Source organism: Staurois parvus, unplaced genomic scaffold, assembly GCF_062004578.1.
Source record: "Staurois parvus isolate SC_StPar_1 unplaced genomic scaffold, SC_StPar_1.0 ptg001896l, whole genome shotgun sequence".
In the NCBI taxonomy this organism is placed as follows: Eukaryota; Metazoa; Chordata; class Amphibia; order Anura; family Ranidae; genus Staurois; species Staurois parvus.
The window spans coordinates 32,441-60,053 of record NW_028319692.1 but is presented as its reverse complement, the minus strand read 5'-3'; the positions used below and the strand labels follow the sequence as shown (position 1 = coordinate 60,053).

Below are 27,613 nucleotides of genomic sequence, written 5' to 3'. Positions count from 1 at the left end.
TGCTGGCAGGTGCCGGGGCTGATCCCGCTAACACTGCGTTTTTGGGGACGCTATACTAATGTGAACGCTGGTATAGTGCTGACCTGATCAAAGATATTGACCCCTTCAGACACTATACTAGCAATGGAGGCTTATTGTACATGAGCGTACTCCTGGCTGTCAAGGGGTTAAATGTGATGACTGGTGTACTGACGGGCAATCTGACGCTATCTGGGAGGGGTGTGAAAACCACGGGAGCGCAAATCACGTATATATATATATATGTGATTTTGCATACCCATGCCGCCCTGTAGCAGTATTTCTGCTGTAGGGTGGTCAGGAAGCGGTTACAGAAGAGGTTTGTGTTACGGCGCTGCGTTATTTTAACTGACAATTGCGCGGTCATGCAACACTGCACCCAAATTAAATTTACATTCTTTTTTTCCCACAAATTGAGCATTCTTTTGGTGGTATTTGATCGCCTGTGCGGTTTTAATTTTTTGCGCTATAAAAAAAAAGGCTGACAATTTTGAGAAAAAAAAACAATATTTTGGACTTTTTGCTATAAAACATGTCCAGTAAAAAAAATTAAAAAATCGAATTTTCATGTCTTTGCTAAAAAAAATCCCAATACGTGTAAATTAATTGGTTTACATGAAAGTTATAGCGTTTACAAATGGCGGGAAAGATACTGGGTTTTTACATTTTTTTTATACTAATAATGGCGGCGATCAGCGACATATGGCGGCGATCAGCGACTTATGGCGGGACTGCGGCGGACATTTTGACAGGGGGGGAACTGACTTTGGTCAGTGAAAAAAAAACCCACTGACACTGTACTAATGGCACTGGGGAGGAAGGGGTTAACATTTTTAGTGTTAACTGTGTGAGGGGAGTGTTTTACTAGGGGGCGGGGGTGTGTGCTGGACGGGGGCAGGCTGATCGAGAGAGAGAGAAACTCTTCTCTCCCTCTTCATCTTGTCATGAGCTGACAGGCAACTGACAGAAAGCAGGGCTGTGTATAAACAATGCAGCCCTGCTCTCTGTCAGCGATCACCGCTAATCAAGGGGAAACGGCCGGTAATGACCAGCCGTGACCTGGCGGCGGAGACCCGCTGGACAGGTAGGGCGGGCGCACGCCCCCTACCTGTTTTGCAAAACCACATTTTAAAAAGTGGTTTTACCCAGCCGTGCCGCCCTGCAACCGTTTTTATGCAGTGGCTGGGGCTGAAGAAGTTAAAGCTGGGTTTTTTTGTGTAAAAGTGACCTTGTGGTGACAAGATGAATTTAAAGTATTCCATGGATTTTGTTAACCTAAAACACAAAAGGCAGTACTGCTTAAGCCTGCAAAAGGAAAGAACAGGATGCCAGATTAGCATAAAGTAAAATCAAAACATGTATTTCCAATCTCACTTACATGTAAAGGAAGTTCTGTACTACTCCAATGGTTGGAGTGGAACTCAGTGATCTGAGCAAACTGATGGCAGCTGCAGGGCATGGGAAAGAAACTGCTGTGGAGTGACAGGTCGGCGGCGTCTCTCCCCTCACTTGTCCTCACTAGGAGGACATGACAGGCACACCCCTTCTACCTCTGGCATTTTGGGGTTTGTAAGATGGAAGAACTTTTATCATCTTCCTTTTGGTAGCTTGGTTACAAGAAAGATGTCAAGAACTATGTGACCTCTTGTCTAACCTGGGTCCACGCACCACCCTGATCTTTTCCTTTGGGGTTACTCCACCAAGTCTCTGTTCAATCAAGACCATGGGGGTCAATTTCTATAGACTTTGTGGTCAATCTTCCTCCCTTGAAAGAGATGATCACTATCTTAATAGTGACTGCCTCACTAAAATGGCTCATTCTGGCTGTCACGTAATAGGAGATTAACTAGAACTGGTTGACTCAGAATCTTGGGCACCTGTGCATGGTAGCCAATCAGCTTCTAACCTCAGCATGTTCAGTTAAGCTTCAGCAATAAAACCTGGAAGCTGATTGGTTTTTATGCAGAAGTGGACAAGATTCTGAGTCAACCAGGTTTAGTAAATAAACCCCTATATGTCAGTGCCGGCTTTTAAATGTAATTACCGGCTTTTTATTTCTTCACTCTAGCTCCGAGAATTAGCTGTCTATCTCCCCGGAGTTAAAGGAAACTTTGTTTATCTGGGGAAAAAACTAAAAGGAAACTTTTTGTTTCTTTTAACTCTGGGAAACAAACTAAAAGGAAACTTTGTTTCTTTTAGCTGGGGGAAAGTGAAAGCTAATTCTGTGAGCTATAGTGAAGAAAATAAAAAACTCGATAATTACATTTAAAAACTGGCACTGACCTATAGTGACAGCCAGTCACTGTATACACTGCTCCACTCCTGCCTTTCTTTCTTAGCCATCCCCTTCACATCTGCAGTACATACAGTCTCCTGTATCGGCTAAACTTTTCCTATCGGCATTTTCGGCCGGTGTGTTTCGGTGGCCGAAATTTCCGTGCATCCCTAGTTTATAGTGCACAAAGAACAAACATATTGCACCCAAGCACCAAAATTCCATCCTACACAGAAAAATAAAGTGAAATAAATCCCCTAAAATATCCCCATCATGTAATTGTGAGGGGTTACAGTGTTCAGGCACAACCAACACCCAATTCTTCTGCACCTGTTTCACAGGTGCATATAGTTTACATTTTTCACCATTTTTCTCTAATTGTTAACAATTTTTAACTGCTGGGCCCATTCCTGCGGCCAGCAATAGTAACTGTGAGGAGTTACAGTGTTCAGACACCACCAACACCCAAGGTCAAATTTTTCTGCACCTATATGACAGGTGGATATAACTAGAATTTTTAGAGCAGGGTCCAATCCTGCACTCGTCAAGAATAACTCTGAAGGGTTATGGTGTGAACGCACCACCAACTGTTCGCCCGTCAAACACCCCACAATGCACTGCGCCCTCACAGTGCACAGTATCCACCCCACACTATATAAGATAGAAGGGAGAATACTCTCCCCGAAAACCCCCCAAAAACAAACAAATAAGAATAATTTAAAAATACAAAAAAAAAAAATCTAGAGCTTGGCCAGGTGCTAGATCTGTAAGCATTCAAAATGAATGACAAGCAGCTTTTGGGAACACATTGGGTGCAGCTTTATTCAACATTATTACCGCCTTTTTGACAGTGATAGAGCACAACTAAAATCTACATATATTATCGTGCTCCACTAACAATTACAATAAAAAGTGAAAAGAATATTTTGAATAAAGTGAAATTAAATTAAAGCAGTCCAACAACAAATTAAATGTGATAATGCAATCACGCTTCTGCTGCATAAATGTCCTTAATCAATCCGTGACTTTGACATTCCTTCTAGTGATGTGATAGGAAATGATTTTGCGTGCAATCCACCAGTCATAAAATTCTGTACACCTTCAGCGACTGTGCTCTCACCTGGCATATATGACCAAACCGTTAAGTGAGATCATATAGAGCTCGTGTCCCTTTAATTGGACTTGGAGATGGATGGGATTCTCCCTCTTCACAGTTAGGGGTCTCCTTACTTCCTTAGGACTATTTTAAGTCTTGAAGCTTCTTTGAGAATGAATACCACTCAGGATAAATCTCCTCTGCAATTTCCAGCCATCCCTGGTCTTTTTTTCTATAATCCTTGTATTGTGGATCAGCACAACTGTAGAGGTATGGTCTGGGTCTCACCAGGCTGATCAGAACCTGTCTTGATCAAGTTTCTTGCTGCAAGGGCTTGAACTTCCTTTATGATTTTTGGTCCACTATGACACATTCGTATCAGTATGTGTAGAGTGTAGGCGACCCACTTATTTCAATTTTCATTCATATCTTTATTGTTGTAATTTTTATTTGAATTAGCATTTTCACAATATTGATTTAATACACTAAGAACACTTTTTTACACCATAGTAGCTCACAAGACCCCACAATTTAAAATCTATATATCCCATTGCTTCATGTCTGACTGAATGACAGCAATATCAAGGGAAGGATGCGGTTATTGAAAAATGATCCATGCTTCCCTTTCATTAGATACAGCATCACCTCACAAGACCCTCAGCCAACACCTGACAACTGTAAGATTAGTATGGCTGTAGGTCAGCTTAAGGCAGATGATGACCCTGTTATTGGATTACATCAGATGTTTTTTTATTAAGGAATGTTCAAGATATCTGGGTCTGTACAAACAACATGTTTCAGCTAGCCCTGCACAACTTTGATTGCATTTTGAAAGCTCATAGAGAGGAATATAGCATTGATCTGTCCTTATGGCTTTTTTTTTCTACTAAATGATGCTCCTTATCTAAACTTCTCTCTCTTTCTCTGTCTCTCTGTCTCTCTCTCTCTCTCTCCCTATCTATACACACACACACACAGCAGAATACTGAATACCAAACCTGTGGCTGATAAGTGTACCAGTTCAATCCTTGGAATTTAAAAGTAACATTTGCAATTAAATCATTTTGCCTTTCAACTTGGATTGCTCTTTATGTAACCGCCATTTAGTGATCAAAAATTGGAAACAAAATACAAAGTATGTCTTTCTGCTTTTCTGATAAAAAAAAAATCTGGTATAGATTGGGGGGGACCCCATGCTGTTTTTTTAAAATAAAAATTTAATTAAAAAAATGTCAGTCCTGCTGAAGCAGATTCTATGAATTGTACAGATGTGCAACTTTGCAGGTAGTTTTCGGGGGCCGCCCCACGCATGATATTTAACAGAATTTTTAGTTTTTTTTTTTTTTTATTACTTTAAGCAATGAAAAATGACTGCCCCTTTAAAAACAATACTTTTGGAAATGTTACTTTTCACTGATTCATGTTCCTCAGGGCAGTCCCAATACCCATTTTTTGGCCAATAACATATAAGCCTTAAAAATGGGCACTTTTTAATTTACAAGTTCGAGTTCCATAGACTTGCATTATGTTCGATGTTCGTGGTAGAACTTTTGTTCGGTTCGAATGTTCTGTGAACCGAATGGGGGTGTTCGTCCCATCACTGCTGACAAGCTTTTGTATCTGAATATTTTCAGAGATTAAATATTCTTTCACTTTTGAATAGATGTTTTCTCCCCTGGTATGGCCTTTCAAAGGAATGATTTTCATCACTTCTTCCTTTACTTCAAAGTTATTGAAAACCATTCTAAGAAACATAACTATTTGTGAGGTATCTGTAACATCAACTCATTCATCAAGTTGAAGGGAGAATTAGCTGCAGTCATCCAAGTCTTTTTTCAGTTGTGAATTGATGTCAGCTACCATGACTTCAACTCTTCTTGTAACTGTTTTAGCAGAAAGTTGATGAGAATTTATTGCAGATTTTTTTTGTTTTTGCTTTTAAAGGCACCAAAGAGAGAATCGGCAGCTTCCTCTTTAATCATCTCACTGTCCTCAAATTATTTTTTTCTCTTTGCTACGAGCTGAGACAGACAATAAGAGGCCATAGTTGAGGCTATGCTTTTCTCTGCAGGCCTAGTGAACATCCTTTGCTGTGTAGTAAGAAAAGTTTTTTCAAATATTGCACTGTTTTCTTAATTCAGACTTAGGTGGAAAGTCAAGTATTCTGAAGTGTCTCTCAACATTTCCTTTCTTGGCTTAAGCAACTGAAACTTTGAACAACAAACGCACTTCCCATTCACTTCCGTAAAAAAGTTGTTGATGTTCCCATTCTCAATGAAAATGATAGTTTGGGTTTTTTTTTTGTTGCTTTTTTGCCATTGTATTGGAGGCTGAACTGCCCTGCTTGGCTGGCTGGTCTTTGCTTTGGCTTAGCTGGCTGGTCTGTGGTCTGGCATGACTGGATGGTCTGCGTTCTGGAACGGTTGGCTGGCCTGAGTTCTCTCCTGGCTATTTTGGGGTCTGTCCTGATGGGCTGCTCTGAATTCTCTCCTGGCTATTTTGAGGTCTGTCCTGATGGGCTGCTCTGAATTCTCTCCTGGCTATTTTGAGGTCTGTCCTGATGGGCTGCTCTGAGTTCTCTCCTAGCTGCCTAGTCAGAGTTCTGTCCTGACTGGCCTGGCTGGCTGGTCCGAATTCTGGCTTGGCTGGCTGGTCTGACTTCCTGCCTGGTTAGCAGGAGTTCTGGCTTTGCTGGTTGGCTAGCCCGAAATCTGGCCTGGTTGACTTGCATCACTAATCTTCAGTGTTCAGATAAAAGCTCAAAGAAAATATAGAAAGGCCATCATATCACTACTATAGTGTATATTATAGTGCATACCAGGGGCGGACTGACCATTTGGAAACTCGGGCACTGCCCGAGGGCCCAGGGTCAGTAGGGGGCCCCATAAGATGCCCCTTGTACCTTTTTCATAGGCTTTTTTGAGTATGGGCATGGACACAGGGGCTCCATGACCCCCTATTGCCCGGGGGCCCCATGAGTTGTCAGTCCGCCCCTGGTGCATACTATATAAAAACCTTACATTTTATTAAAATTAACAAAAAGACACCCTCTTCAAAATTCCATGAAAAGTAATTTTGTGATTTAATGTACAGTATTTGCAACTGTCAAGGCACTACATCTGACTTGCCTGTGCTTTCTCCTGTGGTATACATGCATATACCATCTTTATCATTCGATCATTGTTCATCTGTCCTGATGTTGAACTATTGTATCATAAGATGCCTTTTCACTGTACCTGGCTACCATTCTATTGTTTTAAATAATTTCCAAAAAAAACCCTAACACATTCTATTTGAGTAAGTATTAATTTCAAAAAGTACCTTCTATTGCTCTCAGACTGAGCTCTATGAACTATGGCATTTGCAGTGTGCATAGATCAATGCATATAACTGCAACTAACCTACACTGCTTGTTCCAAACAAACCAAATGGAGAGGGAAAAGGAATGGTTTGGGAGCTCATGGAGGATATTACAAGAAGGCAGAGGAACACAGTAGGAAATTATTTCATGGAAAATCGATTACAGGGCCATTATGTGGAGGATATGTAAGGTTTATTTTTGGAGAATAAGGATATGCATTAGCTGAGTGTCACTTTAAAACTTGGGACCTTATCCACTGGGACTGTCGGGGTATTACTTTAGTTGAAAATGACCAGGTCAAAACCTAAGAACCCCATTTCTTGTAGAATTCCTCCTCCATGGAGTACAGCTGAGCGAGTCACTTCTGAGGTGAAAACACCTCCTCTGGGACCCTGGACACAAAGGAAATGTCAGATAGGGGAACAGATTGAGCCCAGGTTCACATCAATGCGATGCTGGAATTCTGCGAAACCTGTGCGTTTCCCACAACGCACTGCAATCGCATCATGTTCTGGCAATCTGGTGCTGGTGTCAATAAATTAATGACACCCCGATACAGATCGCAAAATGCAATGCAGTTGCCATAAATTGCATCACATGGGTGAGAACACCCATGGAATGCGATTCAGGTGTGGATTTAAAAAATAGAGTCCTGCACCTTTTTGGTGCGGATGCGATGCCATTTGCACCATACAAAGTCACACCCGCATAGCGGGAACCAGCTGTAAGAACTAGTCTGACCCTTTGGGGAGCCATCGTAGGGCAAACTGTGCAGAGGATGCTCCCTTTATGATTGAGGTCTTTGGGAGCCCACTCTATCATAGCCTTCCCTCTCCTCTCTGCCTGCATGAGGCCATCGATTTCTGAGGATCTGTAGGCCAATTACACTGGAAAGGCAAGGGATACCCAGCTGAAAGGAGTGTATGTGTAAATCATAGCACTTCAGTGGCAGTCACCCAATGTAGTATGGTATCCCCAATACCTGCACCCTGTGCTGAAGCCCCTGTACTGTGCAGATGCATGAACTGACTGTCCTGAGTTACAGGAACTGGAAGCCCATGTGGCCAAGTGTAGATAACAAGTAAAATGGTATATACATACTGTGCTCAGCATAAATGAGTACACCACAACAGATTTATCAGAAAACCTTTACTTTACTTTCAGAATCCACATTTTCTATGGGACACTATACTACAAAATACTCCCACAAATGCGGGCTATTGATTGCAGACAGGATTTGTTAATTTGCACACACAAAAAAAAGTATTTTTTCTAACAAATTCCTTCAAGACTATGTTGCTAAAATTAATACACCCCAATGAAAGTCTTAGGAGCAAAGCTAAATTTTAGACAACAAATTCCTAATTAACAAGCATTCAACTACAGGTGAGTCTAATTATTCATTAAACAGGTGTTCAGCAGACAGCTGATTATAAAAGGGCACCCAGGACCCTGCATCCACTATATCTGATCTCCCACAGTACACAGAACATAGAAATGCAATTATTTTAGTAAATATAAACTGCTAAATACCTTTTCTCATCAGAAGTTAGAGCAGTCTGTGTCTGTGTCCAGCCCAGCACTAGCTAAAGCTTGTAGGAGTTTCCTTTCTGCTCTAGGAGGATGGAAATCCCCTGACTTCTGTCTGGACAGTGTAGATTGACCCTGTGCTGATCATATGCACTCTCCCAAGAAAAAAAAAACCTCTGGCAATATACACCAAACTGAGCATATGCATGCCTACGGTTCAGTCTGGAGATAAGCGGTGGTCGCTTGAAAAAGGGGAGGAACAGAGAAGAAAGGATCAAACTGCATTTTTACACAATGCAGAGGATTAACCCCTTAGGTTCCACAGTGAGTATAACAAGCATGCTTTACTGCATTTACAGACTGATTTTACTGTTGTGAGTTTAGTAATACTTTAACAAAGAAAACCCCTTCCCATTTCATGCTGTCAGCAATGGCACCACATGGAAATGTCACAAGGCCTGAGAAAGAAAATAATTTCTTTACAAAAGAAAGGTGAAGGCTACAAGATCAGCAAAGCTTTACTTATCAGTCAGAATACTGTAGCAAAAGTGATCCAAAAATTTAACAAAAGTGGAACGGCAACCATCTCACGGAGATGTCCAGGCCACCCACAGAAGTTAACACCTCGACAGGAGTGTCTTCTGATCAGAAGGGTTGAAGAAAATTGCCATGAAAGTTCACTGTAGTTAGCTAAAGAAGTAGAAAGCCAAACTGGGGTGATTGTTTCCCGTGACACAATATGGCATACACTGCAGAGGAATGGAATGCATTGGTGTCTTCCACGAAGGAAGCCTCTCCTAAAGCCTATGCACAAAAAAGCCTGCCTAGAATTTGCCAGGGCCCATGCTGAAAAAGAAGACGACTACTGGTACTCTGCAGTGATGGGACCAAGATAAATGTTTTTGGAACTGATGGCTTCAAAACTGTATGGCGTCACAAAGGTGAAAAGTACAGAAAAAAATGCATAGTGCCTACAGTGAAACGTGGTGGCAGTGTCCTTCTGTGGGTCTGCATGAGTGCTGCTGGTGTTGGGGAGCTGCATTTCATTGATGGTATCATGAGATTTTTATGAGATTTTGGAGCACTTCATGCTTCCTTCCTCAGACGAGCTTTATGGGGATGCTGACTTCATTTTCCAGCAGGACTTGGCACCTGCCCACACTGCCAAAAGCACCAAAACCTGGTTCAATGATCGTGGGATTACTGTGCTTGATTGGCCAACTCGCCTGACCTGAACCCCATAGAGAATCTATGGGGCATTGCCAAGAGAAAGATGAGAGACATGAGGCCGAACAATGCAGAAGATCTGAAGGCTGCTATTGAAGCATCCTGGTCTTCCATAACACCTCAGCAGTGCCACAGGCTGATAGCTTCCATGCCACGCCACATTGAGGCAGTAATTGCTGCAAAAGGGGCCCAAACCCAGTACTGAGTACATATGCATGCTTATACTTTTCAGAGGTCAGATATTGTTCTATGTACAATCCTTGTTTTATTGATCGCATGGAATATTCTAATTTTCTGAGATTGTGGATTTGGGGTTTTCATGAGCTGTAAGCCATAAAATCATCACAATGATGACAAATCACGGCTTGAACTATCTTGCTTTGCATGTAATGAGTCTATCTCATTTATTGGTTTCACCTTTCAAGTCGCATTACTGAAATAAATTAACGTTTGCACGATATTCTAATTTTTCAAGTTTCACCTGTGTGTATGTATATGTATATATATGTGTGTGTATATATATATATATATATATATATATAGTATTTCACAGAAGTGCGTACACCCCTCACATTTTTGTAAATACTTTATATCTTTTCATGTGACAACACTGGAGAAATTACACTTTGCTACAATGTAAAGTAGTGAGTATACAGCTTGTATAACAGTGTAAATTTACTGTCCCCTTAAAATAACTCAACACACAGCCGTTAATGTCTAAACGCTGGCAACAAAAGTGAGTACACCCCTAAGTGAAAATATCCAAATTGGGCCCCATTTGGCCATTTTCCCTCTCTGGTGTCCTGTGATTCGTTAGTGTTACAAGGTCTCAGGCGTGAATGGGGAGGGGAGCAGGTGTGTTAAATTTGGTGTTATCGCTCTCACTCTCTCATACTGGTCACTGGAAGTTCAACATGGCACCTCAAGGCAAAGAACTCTCTGAGGATCTGAAAAAAAGAATTGTTGCTCTACATAACGATGGTCTAGGCGGGCATGCGGCTCTTTTTCACCTTTGCTGCGGCTCCGGAGCACACTGTCCACCAGGTGACAGGCAATAGGGTTGCCGTAGCTACTAAACGTGGTTCAGCTCCGCCTCGCCACGAGTACAGTACCTGGTGACGTCAGGCCGCCTGTGTGCAAGAGGGAGGAGTGACAGAGCCGAAACCAGCGTGAGCTAGCGTTGCATGAGCGTGAAGAACACAGCACTGCGCGGGAGTGAAGAACAAAAAAAGGTAAGTTAATTTAACGTTTTCTATGAAAAGTAGTTCTGAGGGGGGTTAAAAAAATATTAATAGAAAAGTGACAATAATATAATAATATATTTATAATTTGGATTACATGGGGCCCTCATATTTACCTAAGGCTATGATTGTGATTATGACGATACACTGTGGCCCTGATTAACCCTTTGCTTACTGGGCCCTTAAACCCCCTTCATGACCAGAGCGCTTTTTGCGATTTGTCGCTGCGTCACTTTAACTAACAATTGCGTGATCGTGCGACGTTGTACCCAAACAAAATTGGCGTCCTTTTTTTCAAACAAATAGAGCTTTTTTTTGTGGTATTTGATCACCTCTGCGGTTTTTATTTTTTGCGCTATAAACCAAAAAAGAGCGACAATTTAGAAAAAAATAACATTTTTAAATAATTGTTTGCTATAATACATATCCAAAAAAATATTTAAAAAAATGTATTCATCAGTTTGGCCGATATGTATTTTTTTACTTGTTTTTGGTAAAAAAAAAAATCGCAAGCGTACATTGATTTGTTTGCGCACACATTGCCGCATCTGCTGATTTATGGCATTTTTATTCTTTTTTTTACCAGTAATGGCGGTGATCTGTGATTTTTAGCGGTACAGTGGTAGTGCGGCAGACATATCGAACAATTTTGACACAGGTTGCAGGGAAACGAGGGGAGGGGGTGGCTGGAACTTGAGGGGGGTGGGCATAGCAAATTTTGGCATGGGCCCTGTGATTTCTACTTACGTCGCTGTTTTCGACCCCCTGGTAGGTCAGCCATGGATAAAGGCAAGAAGAGAAAAATTTCTGAAGAAAACAGAGTGTTTAATGATACATGGACAGAATCATTTGCATTCTCTACTGACGAGATTGGTTTACCAGTATGCTTAATATGTGGTGAGAAATTAGCAAACCACAAAAAGTCCAATGTTGCAAGGCATTTCCAGAATAAACACACAGCCTTTGCTGAAAAATATCCAGATGGAGATGAGAGACGAAAAGCCGTTGCAGAACTTATGAGGAAGGTTAATATGAGCAAAAATAATTTCAAGAAGTGGGTGAAGTCTGCAAATTCCACAACATATGCTAGTTTTGTGGCCGCTCAGGAAATAGTCAAGCACGGGAAGCCCTTCACAGATGGAGAGTATATAAAAGAAACATTCATTAAGATTTCGGAACATCTATACATGGACTTCAAAAACAAGAATGAAATTGGACAGAAAATCAAAGACATGCCACTCTCTGCGAAGACTGTCAAAGACAGAACCCTAAAAATGGCAGAAAACATTAGCAAACAGCAAATTCAAGACATTAATTCAGCTGTGGCGTACTCCATCGCCTGTGATGAGTCCAAAGATAAAGGTGATATTGAACAAATAGCACTGCTCTGTCGTTATGTGAACTCTTTTGGGCCACAGGAAGAACTGATTGAGCTGATACCACTAAAAGACCAAACAAGGGGTGAGGATATCTGTAAGGCTGTTCTGGACTTTTTAACTGCTAAAAAAATAAACACCAAACACCTGGTCTCAGTGGCTACTGATGGGGCACCGAGTATGAGAGGTGCACGGAAGGGCTTTGTGGCTCTACTGCAGAAGGCGCTTGGTAGAACGCTGCTGTCATAACATTGCATCCTGCACCAAGAGGCATTATGTGCTCAAACATTTCCGCCAGAATGCACAAAAGTGATGGATGTGATAATTCAAATTGTTAATAAGATAATGGCAAAGGGTTTAAACCACCGCCAGTTCCGTTTGTTATTGGATGAAGTGGAAAGCATATATTCTGACCTCCTGCTCCACAACAAGGTTCGGTGGCTGTCCAGAGGCGAGGTGCTAAAACGCTTTGTCACATGTTTAGAAGAAGTAAAAACCTTCCTGGCCAGCAAAGAGCTCACCTTTGCTGAGCTGGAACAGCCAGAGTGGCTGGAAAAATTACATTTTATGGTAGACATGACAGCACATCTAAACACGCTAAATACAACCCTTCAGGGGAAAGGAGGCACAGCTCTGCACATGCTGGAAGAGGTTTTGGCTTTTGAGCGCAAGTTGACAGTGTTTATCAAAGATTTACAGAGAGGTACACTGTCTCACTTTCCCTCTTTGAGAGAGTTCAAACAAAGTCATGATACAATCAATTTGGAATATTTCAAGTCTGCAATCACCACAATGCAAAGTTCGTTTGGGAAACGATTCTGTGAGTTCAGAGAGGAAAAAAACACATTATCCTTCCCTGTCATTCCCCTGGCGATCGATCCATCCCTATTGAATATGACTGCATTTGCAGGTGTAAGTCAACCTGATCTTGAGATGGAATTGGCCGATATAGCCGACAAAGATATATGGGTGTCCAAGTTTAAATGCTTGACCGCTACTCTTGAGGATGTTGCCCGGCAGAAGGCCATTCTGGCACAGAATCATAAATGGAGTGATATTAAAAACCTTCCCAAACAGGACAAACTTGTATTTGAACCCTGGAATGCTATCCCCAACACTTATATAAACATGAAAAAGTATGCATTTGGAGTGCTTTCGATCTTCGGCTCCACATATGTATGTGAGCAGGTCTTCTCCAACATGAACTATATTAAAAACAAACATTGATCACGCCTCACAGATGACAGCTTGCAAGCCTGTGTGAAAATGAAGGTGACGCCTTACAGCCCTGATGTGCAGACACTGTGCACTGAGGTTCAGGAGAAAAAATCCCATTAACCAGATAAATTAAATATTTTAATTAGCTATTAATGTGCAAAAATATATTTTACATTGTTAAGTGAAAAAGTTCTTTTTTTCTTCAGATTGACAGCTAACTGCATGATCCTGTATAAAGCATTAAGGTAAGAAACAATATATGCAGTGTCGGATTTGTTTTAAATGTTGCAATGGTTTTGCGGCTCCCAGTCTTTTTTTCCCTTCGGAAACGGGTCCAAGTGGCTCTTTATGTCTTAAAGGTTGCAGACCCCTGGTCTAGGCTATAAGAAGATTGCCAAGACCCTGAAACTGAGCTGCAGCACGGTGGCCAAGACCATACAATGATTTAACACGACAGGTTCCACTCAGAACAGGCCTCGCCATGGTCGACCAAAGAAGTTGAGTGCACATGCTCAGCGTCATATCCAGAGGTTGTCTTTGGGAAAAGACGTATGAGTGCTGCCAGCATTGCTGCAGAGGTTGAAAGGGTGGGGGGTCAGCCTGTCAGTGCTCAGACCATACGCCACACACTGCATCAAATTGGTCTGCATGGCTGTCATCCCAGAAGGAAGTCTCTTCTAAAGATTATGCACAAGAAAGCCCGCAAACAGTTTGCTGAAGACAAGCAGACTAAGGACATGGATTACTGGAACCGTCCTGTATTCTGATGAGACCAAGATAAACTGATTTGGTTCAGATGGTGTCAAGCTTGTGTGGTGGCAACCAGGTGAGGAGTACAAAGACAAGTGTGTCTTGCCTACAGTCAAGCATGGTGGTGGGAGTGTCATGGTCTGGGGCTGCATGAGTGCTGCCGGCACTGGGGAGCTACAGTTCATTGAGGGAACCATGAATACCAACATGTACTGGAACATACTGAAGGAGAACATAATCTCCTCCCTTCGGAGACTGGGCAGCAGGGCAGTATTCCAACATAACCCCAAACACACCTCTAAGATGACCACTGCCTTGTTAAAGAAGCTGAGGGTAAAGGTGATGGACTGGCCAAGCATGTCTCCAGACCTAAACCCTATTGAGCATTTGTGGGGCATCCTCAAATGGAAGGTGGAAAAGCGCAAGGTCTCTAACATCCACCAGCTCCGTGATGTCATTATGGAGGAGTGGAAGAGGACTCCAGTGGCAACCTGTGAAGCTCTGGTGAACTCCATGCCCAAGAGGGTTAAGGCAGTGCTGGAAAATGGTGGCCACACAAAATATTGATACTTTGGGCCAAATTTGGACATTTTCACTTAGGGGTGTACTCACTTTTGTTGCCAGCAGTTTAGACATTAATGGCTGTGTGTTGAGTTATTTTGAGGGGACAGCAAATTTACACTGTTATATAAGCTGTATACGCACTACGTCACATTGTAGCAAAGTGTCAATTCTTCAGTGTTGTCACATGAAAAGATATAATAACATATTTACATAAATGTGAGGGGTGTACTCACTTCTGTGAGATAGTGTGTGTGTGTGTGTGTGTGTGTGTGTGTATATATATATATATACAAGTGAAAAAGTGTTGCACTGCGCAAACAATATTAATGATGTGAAAACAAACAAATAATATAAAGACAATTCCAAGGTAAGTCCAGCGTAAGTAAAAAGCGCTTCAAGAAATCCAGATGGAGAAGAGCATCTTCCTACTGGTGACTGCACCCAAAATCCCAGTGCTGTAAATCCTCAATGTAAATGCATCATTACAGTGAACATATAGATCCAGGTGGACCGTCACCTTCTTACATGGACCTGTGTAGGTAAACAGGTCAGATAGGCATCTCCCCTTTTAGTGGGGGTAACACATAGCTTTCTCCTCTGTGGGAAGTCCTCCCTTTTATATGCCACTGTGATCCTGCAATAGCACCTGATATCAATGCAGCTGGCTCTGTGGGTAAAGCTCAACAACCACAAAGATGACCATAGTACTATCCCTGATGAAGTCACGTTGTGCGTGAGGGTCCACCTGGATCTACAGTATATGTTCACTGTGGTGATGCACTTAAATTGAGGATTTACAGCACTGGGCTTTTGAGTGCAGTCACCAGTAGGAAAATGCTCTTCTCTATCTGGATTTCTTAAAGAGTTTTTTAACTTTTAAGTGGACTTATTCACCTTGGAATTGTCTTTATATTATTTCATTGTTTGTTTTCACATCATTAATATTGTTTGAGGAGTGCAACACTTTTTCACTTGCATACTTTTTTATGGGAACACACATAACACGTGTTTGCAGCAGCTCGTTATATGTGTTAGTCTCTATTATATCTTACATTCTGTATATTTTTTGGAAGCACAATTTCTTTGTTTTGTGTATATACCGTATTTTTCGCTCCATAAGACACACTTTTTTCCCCAGAAAGTATGGGGGAAAATGTCTGTGCGTCTTATGGAGCGAATACTGACAGTCCTCCACCTGTCACCGCCGCCGTGTTAGGACCAGCGGTTGTCCCCTCCCACTGCAGCCTGTCCCCTCCCACTGCAGCCTGTCACCGATGCTCTCCCTGCCTTATCCCTTCTCTCTCCGTATACTGACAGTCCTCCACCTGTCACCGCCGCCGTTTTAGGGCCAGCGACTGTCCCCTCCCACTGCAGCCTGTCACTGATGTTCTCCCTACCTTATCCCGTCTCTCAGCGGGCTGTCCCCGCAGCTCTTCATAGTAGGCAGTCCCCCGCCGAACCCAGCTCTGCCGGTCTGCCCTGCAGGCGTGGCCTGTCCTCGGACTCCTCCCCGCTCCTGGCATGTCTGTGTACTGCTCTCTGTGCTCTGCAGTCCGGTCCGCAGGTGTGGCTTGTCCTTACAGCTCCTCCCCTTTCCTGGCATGTGTCCATAGTGCGCTCCCTGCTCTGCAGTCCGGTCCTGTCTGCTGGTGTGGCCTGTCCTCGGAGCTCAGTGTGCCCCCTGCCTTCTGTAAGTTAAAAATGACATGCTGGGAGTTGTAGTCCTTTTCCTTGATGTATGGTGTCAGATCATTTGATATTCTGGGTGGAGGGGCCCTGTGGGGACTTTATATGATGTAGTATGTCCGCAGTCTCTGGTCATCCCCTGTACTGTGTCCGCAATCTCTGGTCGTCCCCTGTACTGTGTCCGCAGTCTCTGGTCATCTCCTGTACTGTGTCCGCAGTCTCTGGCCATCCCCTGTACTGTGTCCGCAGTCTCTGGCCATCCCCTGTACTGTGTCCGCAGTCTCTGGCCATCCCCTGTACTGTGTCCACAGTCTCTGGCCATCCCCTGTACTGTGTCCGCAGTCTCTGGCTATCCCCTGTACTATGTCCGCAGTCTCTGGTCATCTCCTATACTGTCCGCAGTCTCTGGCCATCCCCTGTACTGTGTCCGCAGTCTCTTGGTCATCCCCTGTACTGTGTCCGCAGTCTCTGGTCATTTCTTGTAGTACGTCCGCAGTCTCTTGGTCATCCCCTATACTGTCCGCAGTCTCTGGTCATCTCCTGTACTGTGTCCGCAGTCCCTGGTCATCTCCTGTAGTATGTCCGCAGTCTCTGGTCATCTCCTGTAGTGTGTCCGCAGTCTCTGGTCATCTCCTGTATTGTGACCGCAGTCTCTGGTCATCTCCTGTACTATGTCCGCAGTCTCTGGTCATCTCCTGTACTGTGTCCGCAGTCTCTGGTCATCTCCTGTACTGTGTCCGCAGTCTCTGGTCATCTCCTGTACTATGTCCACAGTCTCTGGTCATCTCCTGTACTATGTCCGCAGTCTCTGGTCATCTCCTGTACTGTGTCCGCAGGCTCTGGTCATTTCCTGTAATGTGTCTGCAGTCTATTGGTTCAGAATATTTTTTTTCTTGTTTTCTGCCTCTAAAACCTAGGTGCGTCTTATGGTCAGGTGCGTCTTATGGAGCGAAAAATACGGTATGTAAAGAAACCTGACATTTTAACGGGTGTGTAAACCTTTTATATTCACTGTGTGTATATATATATTTATATACATACACACACATAAATAAATATATATTTTTAAAAATCTAGTAATCTAATCCCAATACATTGTAGTCAAACTACAGCCAGAGCAAGACATCCTGGAGGAAGTAAAGGGGAATATAGGGGAGCGAAAATACAGGTAGTAAAAATAATTGTATTTATCCCTACATAAATACTACTTTAAAGTATGCATTTTTGTTTAGCAATATCTCTCTCGTATCAGCCATTCAGGATGTCTTAATCAGAAAAAGCAAACTATAGATTAAGTATTTATTCATTAGCTCCATCACTCAGATGCCTTCCATACTCTGGTCTTCTGTACTCAAGTCTTCTTTCATTTTCCACTATTCTTGTATTATCTGAAAATAAACATCCATGTAAGACAATAAATATTCTGCCACAAGGAATTGCATGACAATTGTTTCGTAAATCAACAAATTGCATTTTTTTCAATATACAAAATATAATTATCTCTTGCAAAGTTTTAATAGAAGTCATATTTAGAACTACTGTTATTACATTTATGAGGTTAAGCAAAAATTAACCAAGTAGGTGTTAACTGCAACTTTGCAAATAATTTTCTTTGGCTGAAAAAAGACAAAAGCCAGAAAAACTATGAATGAAACAGAACATAGTTTCTATGGGCAACAGTTCTGCTTATGTTCCAGGTTTTCTAATTGTGCATAGGCGGATCTTTTATCACTTGTGAGGTAGTAATTTTCTTTTATAATAGAAATCTCGCTGACCAGTTTTCAGAGTGGAAAGTCTCTGTTAGTGTTACTATGTACAGTTGTGGCCAAAATTATTCAACCCCCAATGCTGTAAAGGGGTTTAGGGACTATAGTGTACATTTGGAATTGTATTCAGAATCAAATCCTACAAGGACGTTGTAACTACCCAAATGCAACTAAAATGACATCAATTGTTTATGTAATACAGTAGTAAATGGTTCTTATGTGGTTTCTTCATTGCCACAATTATTCAACCCCTTAAAGACTACCACTCTGAAGAACAGAGGTTCATACAGGTGCTTTCCATCAGGTATTGAAAACACCTGTGGATGTCACCGAGCAGCAATCAAGCATAATAAGCACCAATTAGGCAGCTTTAAAATGACTGTGATACTCAGCTCCTTCTAGACATTTACTGGTGTGGTTACAAACATGGTGAAGGCAAGAGAATGGTCCAGGAAGACAAGAGAAGAGGTGATTTCTCTTCACAGGAAGGGCAATGGCTATAAGAAGATTGCAAAGATGTTAAACATACCAAGAGACACCTTAGGAAGCATCATTCGCAAATTCAAGGCAAAGGGCACTGTTGAAACGCTACCTGGTCGTGGCAGAAAGAAGATGCTGACTTCGACTGCTGTGCGCTACCTGAAGCGTAGAGTGGAGAGAAGTCCCCGTGTGACTGCTGAGGAACTGAGAAAAGATTTGTCAGATGTGGGTACAGAAGTTTCAGCCCAGACAATAAGACGCACACTGCGTAATGAAGGCCTCCGTGCCAGAACTCCCAGGCGTACCCCCTTGCTGTCTCCAAAGAATAAGAAGAGTCGACTGCAGTATGCCAAAAGCCATGTGGACAAACCACAAAAGTTGTGGGATAGTGTTCTGTGGACTGATGAAACAAAATTAGAACTGTTTGGGCCCATGGATCAACGCTATGTTTGGAGGAGGAAGAACAAGGCCTATGATGAAAAGAACACCTTGCCTACTGTGAAGCATGGTGGAGGGTCAATCATGCTTTGGGGCTGTTTTGCTTCTGCAGGTACAGGGAAGCTTCAGCGTGTGCAAGGTACCATGAATTCTCTTCAGTACCAGGAGATATTGGATGGAAACGTGATGCAGTCCGTCACACACCTGAGGCTTGGGAGACGTTGGACCTTTCAACAGGACAATGATCCCAAGCATACCTCCAAGTCCACTAGAGCATGGTTGCAGAGGAAAGGCTGGAACATTTTGGAGTGGCCATCGCAGTCACCAGACTTAAATCCGATTGAGAACCTCTGGTGGGACTTAAAGAAAGCAGTTGCAGTGCGCAAGCCTAAGAATGTGACTGAACTGGAGGCCTTTGCCCATGAAGAATGGGCGAAGATACCCGTAGATCGCTGCAAGACACTTGTGTCAAGCTATGCTTCACGTTTAAAAGCTGTTATAACTGTAAAAGGATGCTGTACTAAGTACTAAGATTGAATGTCACTTGGGGGTTGAATAAAACTGATAATGCTGTGAGCACAGAAAAGACATTTGTGGTTATTTCATTATAACTGTTATGTTATATTTGTCTGACCTACAAGTGCCTCTTTAATGTAAATGTAAGCAAGATGACTGAATGATCAAAAGCAATGTCAAACTGGCCAAAACACTCAATTTCAGTGGGGGTTGAATAATTTTGGCCACAACTGTAAGCAATAGACACAGAACAGCCAGTGAGTCAACAGTAATTTTTAGCCACAATTAGTGTTGATCGTCATTGTTCAAATATCATAATTGCTATTATTCTCTACATTTGGATTCAGAAGGTTACTTTTGCAGTAGCCATTTGGAAAAAAAAAGTATTGCAAAGTTGCAGTTAACAAGTACTTAGTTATTATTTGCTCCAGAAGGAATAAATGTTCTGGTGACAAATTTTGAAAATGTGATTTCTCTTCGCTTTGGAGAGATTTTTTCTTACTTCCTGTTGTATTTCCAAGACAGGAAGTAAAGGAAGTCTACCCAGCAAAAACATACTGACAGAGATGTTAACATTTCCTTACCAAAGCAAAAACCTAAAGAAAAGTTTTGGCTTTACGCTTTAATGCTGACTCTGTTACTGATGTTAATGTGCCATGGAATGCCCATAAGGCATATATGTAGGGTATATTAAAAAAAATTAGGGGCTAATGAAAAAAAAAAAGAAGAGAACAAAACAAATTACTTGTCTTACCAACTTAATTTGTACACTAGATCTTAACAAATGGTGTAACTGTACTGATAAGGAATAAGCTGGCCATATATTACTCAGATTTAAATTTGAGCTGATTTCCCCATCCACACATTCGAGGTAAATGGGAACATCCTCCCTGCTGTGTCTTTGTATTCTGACAGGAGGACTCCCCTTCCGTCAGAATATAGTCGCATATAAGAAACCAGCAATATTATCTTATACTGCTACTTGACTTATAATAACTTTAAATCTTGTATTATGTTCCTCTCTCACGTTGTAACTTTTCTCAATGAAGCGCATAATCTGTTTCTTGTAAAGTTGTAAACTAGTGATTATGTGATTATGCATGTGCCATACCTGTGTAATCCTTCTAGAAGCTGGAAATCACTGTAGTAGACTCTGTTACTCCAGTGATCTCCACGAGCTTCTGGGTCTATGCTGAGTGACTGCCCTGCTGTTTACTGAACACAAAAAGTCTCAATGAATGCAAAGGGTTTCCTGACTGGACAAGGGGGAGAGATGGGGTGGTGACCTCACACTCTCCACCTCATCTAATCAAAGAATGCTTTGCAGTCATTAAGAAAATGCGAAGTATTTTCTGAATTGCTCCCTTGCTGAGTGGCTGAACTCCTGTGTTCACAATGAAGCAAGGCAGCTGCCCAGCACTGGACCCGGAAGCTACCGGAGATAACTTGATCAGTGGACTGCAACAATGATTTACAGTTTCTAGAGGGATCCCACAGGTATGGTATCTGCATAGATACATTAGTCAAAGCTGGACCAATGTAACTATGTAAAAATGCCATACCTGGAATTCTTTAAGTACAAAAGACTGTCTTTATCTATTTCCTAATTACACAATGCAAGCTATTCTGAACAATTTCAAGCCGCTTGTTTAGGTATGCTGTGAGAATGGGAACAAATCACATATGGTGGGTGGTCTTAAGAGCTGACTGCAAAAGAGGAAATACACTGCTCCTTTACAAACCCAAACGTATTTTCTTCCCTGTAAAATAGACTATTCAGGGGATGTTTATTGACTTTAAAATATGTCAAAACTGAACACAAATCACCTTTCATTGATCCAAGCTGCTTGAAAATTGATTTTGGCTAGGCATTTTCCCCTACCTTCAGGTGCTGGGTTCTACTTTCTTCTGCTATTTTCCTGAGGTGGTAATTTTCCTTCAATGTCTCATTCCACAAGCGATGTATCTCTTGTTTTTCTCTAGCATAAGACAATGCAATTTTCTTTGAGGAGTTTAACTTTTTTATGAGCTCTTCTTTTTCAGTATTAGCTGCTACTAAGTCTTTAAGAAACTTCTTTTTTTCTTCTTTCAATAGCGCTACTTCTTTCATCAGTAACCGCTTCTCAAAACGTAGTTTGTTTCTTTCATCCTGAATTGTTTTCCTTTGCTTAAGAAGTTCTCCACGTTTGTCAATCATGTCTTTCGCTTTCTGAAGATAGGATTCTGCATCTTGCTCCGCTATGGATAACTGTAAATGAAGGAAGTTCTTTTCTTTTCTGAGCCTGTTGATTTGCCCTCTACACTGGAGATTTGCAGAATTTAAAGACTGGGCATAAATATGCAGTTGTCTTATAGCTTTCTGAAGAGGCGTACTTTGAAGTTGGTATGGAATTTTTGCCTGATCTGCCTCACTTGAGACACTATTTAACCATGCTGTTTCTTCATTTGTGCTTTTAAAAAATGTGTCAAGATTTCCCTTATCGGGTTCTTTATTAACTTTTAGGTCTTCTAGTGTTGGCTCACTTTCCACACCTCCATGACTAGAGTAATTAGAATCACAGGATTGAATAAGGTCCGTAATGCATAGTGTGTCATCCTGTACAATGTCCTCAAGTTCAATATTTTTCATTGTACTGCTCAGTGGACCACTTTCATTTACAATAAATGTGCTATCAGATATACTTGAATTTCCAGAGTCTACTTCTTCAGTCCCATTCATATGTTGAGTATATGAATCCTGGAGGTTGGCTCCCTCATCTTCACATGAAACATTTGATTCTTCTAGTTTGTGGTAGTCAGCATTAGTGTACTGCAGGTTATAAATCTGCTGTATGTCAGTATTTATAAATGAATTCTGATCACTATCTGAAAATACTTCAGTGAAATCCAGTGTATCCGACTGTTCTGATGTTACCATCAATGGGAATTCAGCTGCCCCATGCAATAAACTATGTGTGCCTACACAATCTTCCTCTACAGTACCATCAGTATGTTGACTTGTGTCTTCTGTATAGATGATGTCATCGATCTAAATTACATTAAAAAAAAAAATATGTTTTTAATACACACAATACACAGGGGTTGATTTACTAAAGGCAAACAGGCTGTTCAGTTTGCAAGAGAAGTTGCCCCAGAGCTTCCTGAATGTGGTGAAGTCTCACTTTGCAAACAATACCCAATCATGTGCAAGGAAAGTTAAAAAAAAAAGTAAAATACATTTTTTCTTACACATGACTGAGTGATGTCAGAGTCAACAGAGCACCAAGCTTTGGGATGAATTCCCTTGCTAAGTGAACAACATATTTGCCTTTAGAAGATCCACACCAAAATGTATTCAAATTTCTTTTTTAGCTACTCAAAATTTGGAAAAATAACTGTATGATTGTAAACAATTACATTTAAATAGTTATCTCAAACCAATGCATTACAAAGAACACAATGAATAGTGACATTGAATGTAAAATAAAATAAAAAAAATATTGTTATACAACTAAGAAACATTAAAAACTCAAGTTTTGCAACCTAATTCTTAAACTCTCTTCATTTAACCACTTGCTTTCCAATGACATTCCTGTTTGTAGCTACAGGCATCATCCCAGTATAACCACTGCAACTCAAGGACATGCATCATCCTGGTATCTTTTTTTTTTACCTGGTAATGCTCTTTCTTGTAAAAGCGATCCCAGCGGCTAATTAGCTGCTGGATCGCTTTTAAAGATGGGCAATCCCATCCCACTGGGGAGCCCGGGACTACAGGCTGACCATAGAGATGATTGAGGACTGGAATGGAACGTCCCAGATCATCTATATGGTCTAAGAAACCAGAAGTGATGAGTATTTTGTCACATCCAGTTTCAACTGTGTCTACTGGCCAATAAAGCAGCAGGTCGAACCAATCTGTGTCCGATTGGCTGCTTTGAATAGCCATATGGAGGACCTGTCACAACCCATGCTATAACAAGGGATGTTGCTCATCCCTTGTGATAGCAATAAACTTGATAAAAAAAAAATGTAAATAAGAAATTTTAAATAAAAAGAAATTTTAAAATAAAATAAATAATTAAAAAAAAATGTAAAACAAACCCCCCCTCCACTCGTTCTCATGTTCAAAGGCAAACGCATACGTAGTTTATGCACGCATATGTTAACAGTGATTGCACCACATATGTGAGACATTATAGCGAGAGCAGTAATTCTAGCACCAGACCTCCTCTGTAACTTTAAACTTGTGACCTGCAAAGGCTTTTAAAGTGTCGCCTATGGAGATTTTTAGGTACTGTAGCTTGGTGCCATTCTACGGGCATGCGCAATTTTAAAGCATATGAAGTTTGGTATTTATTTAATCGGTGTAGCATCCTCTTTTATATTTTACCAAAACAATTGGGTTTTATATTTTGTTTTTTTTTCATTAAGACTCATTAAATTGTATTTTTTTTAAAATTGCGTTTGAAAAAAAAAGCTGCTCAAATATCATGTGACTTAAAAATATGCTTCATCCACAATTTTATTCTCTAGGGCCTCTGCTTACTTGGGGTTCCAAGTAATTTCTAGCGAAAAAAAAATTATGTTTACATATAGAAGAGAAGTGCCAGAATAGGCTTCGGAGGCAAGTGGTTAAAAGGTTCCCGCCTGGCTTATGGCCGAATGGCGCCGGCAAAGACCCTCGTCCCTCCTGGTGGACGCCATATGGTGTCCTTTCAGGCATGCGCAGTTTGCATGCCAGAAGAGCCGCGCAGTGGCGCGATCTGTCACCGGCCGTGTACCTCGGACACGGCCGATGACAGATCTGTGTACTGGCCCCGTTGCCAGTACCACATGACAGTTGTATACAATAGATGGCTTCCTATCATGCCATCCATTGTATACAAGTGTGGCTAGCTGTGAATGGTCACAGCGATCACATGCACAAGCTGGGCCAATCACAGTCCAGCTGTGTCATGTGATTAGCTTTGGCCAAATCACAGTTAAGAAAAAAAAACCCTGAATGAATCGATTTCATTCAGGTAAATGCTTGCTTATAGCAAAGTAATTATTTGCTATAAGCAAATTGTGTAAAACAAAAAAAAATAAATACTATGTTACTATGGTAACATTATACTACTTTGGTCATAGTGAAATATGAAAAAAAAAGAAATGTAATAAAAAAATAAGAATAAAAAAAAAAAAATTATCAATTTTTTTTTCGTACTGTCACTGATCAGTGTCCCTGATCACCGCCATGCCAGTTATATGAAGACGCTGTACTGCACTGCTGACAGTATGTAAAAAAAAAATAGTGAAAATCATTTTTTTTATTTCTTCATTTATGGAAAATTATGACAAAAAAATTACAACTTCAAAAAACTCGCCATGACTGTTATGAAATACGTCGGACTGTATACTTTGCAAAAATGGGTCATTTGGGGCATATCTGTACTGTTCTGACATTCTTGGACCTCAAGAAATTAGATTGGCTGTCAGAACTTCAGGATTGATCAATATTCAGATACAGTCAGGTCCATAAATATTGGGACATCGACACAATTCTAACATTTTTGGCTCTATACATCACCACAATGGATTTGAAATGAAACGAACAAGATGTGCTTTATGCGGGAATGCGGGACCATTCACAGTGTGCAGCACTGCTCACAAATGCGCAGTGGGTACCCGGCTGTAAAGCTGTCACAGACGGGTACCCATAGTTAAGATGTCGACGCCGGGGACAGAGGAACCTGGCTGCGGCGAGCACACTGCTGGATCAATGGAACAGATGAGTGGCTGTTTTTTAAAATCTACAGTTTTTGTAGCTGTTGACTTTTATTTTTTCACAGGAGACTGGAGGTCAGCTTTAACAGTAAAATTAGAGTGCTACAGTGTTTACAATTCATTGTCAAATTTGAATCAGCTTCTTTGTGTAAATTATCAAAAGGGTATAGATATTATATCCTTGAATTGTAAACAATGTAACACTCTAATTTTTCTGTTAAAGTGCCACTTATAAATGTTCAATAAACCTGGATTATTTTTTCATTGCACACAACAGTGGTCTGGGTTCTTTTACAGCACCAGTTAACACACTGTGCATAAGCTCGTCGGCTTGCAGCCCACAGTGGGACCCGACCTCCCAAGGTGACAAAGCTGCTTCTGCATAGACAAGACACTCAGATAGCATTTACAACCCGGGAGTGGAAGTTTCAGAGAAGAGTCTTCAGCAGGTTCAAATACAGGAAAACACAAACAGAAGAAAAATAGAAACAAAAGTAAACACATGTAAAGCAGGGTGTGCTATCATCCAATTTTTGATTGTACGTTGGTATCTGTATAAGAGTATATGCCTGCTAAATGTTCAGTGTGCCACTGCATAAGAGCCCCATGTTGCCAAAAGCTTACCTGTAGCCAAATGTTCAAAATATGTAACTAAATTTACAATCCACCATGTACAAGATGGGCAGTGTTAGGATATAAAGATAGCACGTTTGGTTTGGAGTTTCACATTAAGGTGAAAGTGTAATGGCACCATCTATCTGAAATTTAATATACACCCAAAGAGAGGGCACCAAAAAGTGTATGTGCATAAAATGACTTCAGCAAAACATCTGTGCACCTTGGAAGCCCCCTGCACTAAGACAGACACAGTACACAAAAAGGCCTCAGCTCTAGTTCCAGATCAGGTTAGTCCAATGATATCCCACATTTCAATTACATAGTTACATAGTTAGGCTGGCTGAAAAAAAGACAAAAGTCCATCCAGTTCAACCATTAAAAATAAAAAAGTTAGAATCCTATACCCACAGTTGATCGAGAGGAAGGCAAAAAAACCCAGCAAAGCATGATCCAATTTGCTCCTGCAGGGAAAAAAATTTCTTCCTGATCCCCTAATGCTGCATCTATTTAATGGTGACAAAGTGTGTTGGGGACTAAGCTGAAGATCATAGGCAGTGTGTATCCCTATTGAAGGGGCTACAAGACTGGTTTAGGAAGATACATTTATATTGTTTGTTTAAATCTAGCCAGTCTGGTTAAATTATATACCTAGTTTTAACATAATTATTATTTTTACTAGAGTTCCTGAAATAAATCTGGACAATTCAAACTGAAAATGTATAAGAAAGGTAATAACACTAAAAACTTTATGTCAGGGTGCGTGGTCTGATGTGAGCGGACGCCCTCGGTTTGACTCCTGCTCCTGCCCCGAGACATCCTGTGTGCTGTGAGCTGTGACAGAGAGGAGGCTCCCTGTTGGATAGTACTGGCAGCTGGGTTGAGCAGTGGCGGTCCTGCAGACTTGAAGTGCTGGCGGTTTGGGCGGCCAGAGCTCCGGAGGCTGACAGCAGCTTTCTTGATTGATTCCTCTGAAGTTCTGGGGGCTGTGGAGAAGAGGAGGGCTTCCTGTCAGGCAGCGGAGATAGCTGGGCTGTGCTGGAGGATGGAGCTGAGGAGTGGCAGCCTGTCTGAATGATCCCATAGAGGGATTGATAAATCAATAAACCGGCTGAGTTGTAATAGAACCCCCGATATATGCAGCTTCCATGACCAGAAGGAAGGGAAAGGAAGCAGTGCAGCAGGATGGGGCAGGCATGCATGCACAATGATCCGCAAAGGATAATGGAAGTCAGGCAGCAGCCAAGCTGGAGTGCTTTGTACACACTCCTGCAAAAGGGAGCCAACCTACCTTGCAGCAATTGTAAAATCCAGGCGGTGGCTTCCCCAGCAAAGAAAAACCAGGGGCAACCACGTCTTTCGGACCATTCGCAATGAGTGTTGCCGTTCAGCCTGGGGGAGAATCGTATAGGACAATGGAAAATAAGCCCTGTTTGGTTGGAATTAAAGGGAGAATGGAGGGGTTGGTTCCTGAGGAAGTCACGTGACCAGGAGGGGACAGGAGGGGTGAAGTAACTGCTGAGAGGTGGAAGAGTCGGATGAACATCAAGCGTTTAAGACTTATGATTATATGGGTCTAACGAGAAGGGGAGCATGAATTACACCTAGTGGTGATGGGGTATTGAGCACGTTTTGAGGTGTTTTTTCAGAATCTGCACCATCTATAAGAGAGAGGATAATTTGGTTGAGTTTATTGAGGTTACTCACA

At 41.6% G+C, this 27,613-nt stretch overlaps 3 protein-coding genes across 3 annotated transcripts; 2 read left to right on the top strand and 1 right to left on the bottom strand.

Moving 5' to 3' along the window:
- Positions 1–11,527: 11,527 nt before the first annotated feature.
- LOC149433858 (general transcription factor II-I repeat domain-containing protein 2-like) lies at positions 11,528–12,373 on the top strand. The gene has a single exon (XM_089664355.1). The coding sequence runs from the start codon at positions 11,528–11,530 to the stop codon at positions 12,371–12,373; it is 846 nt and encodes a 281-aa protein (XP_089520481.1).
- A 96-nt stretch (positions 12,374–12,469) lies between these two features.
- On the top strand, positions 12,470–13,351 carry LOC149433857 (general transcription factor II-I repeat domain-containing protein 2A-like). Its single transcript, XM_089664354.1, has one exon. It carries the CDS (start codon positions 12,470–12,472, stop codon positions 13,349–13,351), a length of 882 nt encoding a protein of 293 aa, XP_089520480.1.
- Positions 13,352–17,505: 4,154 nt separating this feature from the next.
- Positions 17,506–27,297, bottom strand: LOC149433856 (uncharacterized; the record flags this gene model as incomplete). The annotated part of the gene is made up of 4 exons (XM_089664352.1): positions 17,506–17,730; positions 21,425–22,570; positions 23,195–23,355; positions 27,197–27,297. Coding segments are annotated over 4 exons (1,423 nt in total), but the record flags the coding sequence as incomplete, so codon positions are not given.
- Positions 27,298–27,613: the final 316 nt, after the last annotated feature.

Excerpts from the sequence above, each read along its gene's own strand:
- LOC149433857 (XM_089664354.1), top strand. The coding sequence starts at position 12,470 with ATGGCAAAGGGTTTAAACCACCGCCAGTTCCGTTTGTTATTGGATGAA.
- LOC149433858 (XM_089664355.1), top strand. The coding sequence starts at position 11,528 with ATGGATAAAGGCAAGAAGAGAAAAATTTCTGAAGAAAACAGAGTGTTT.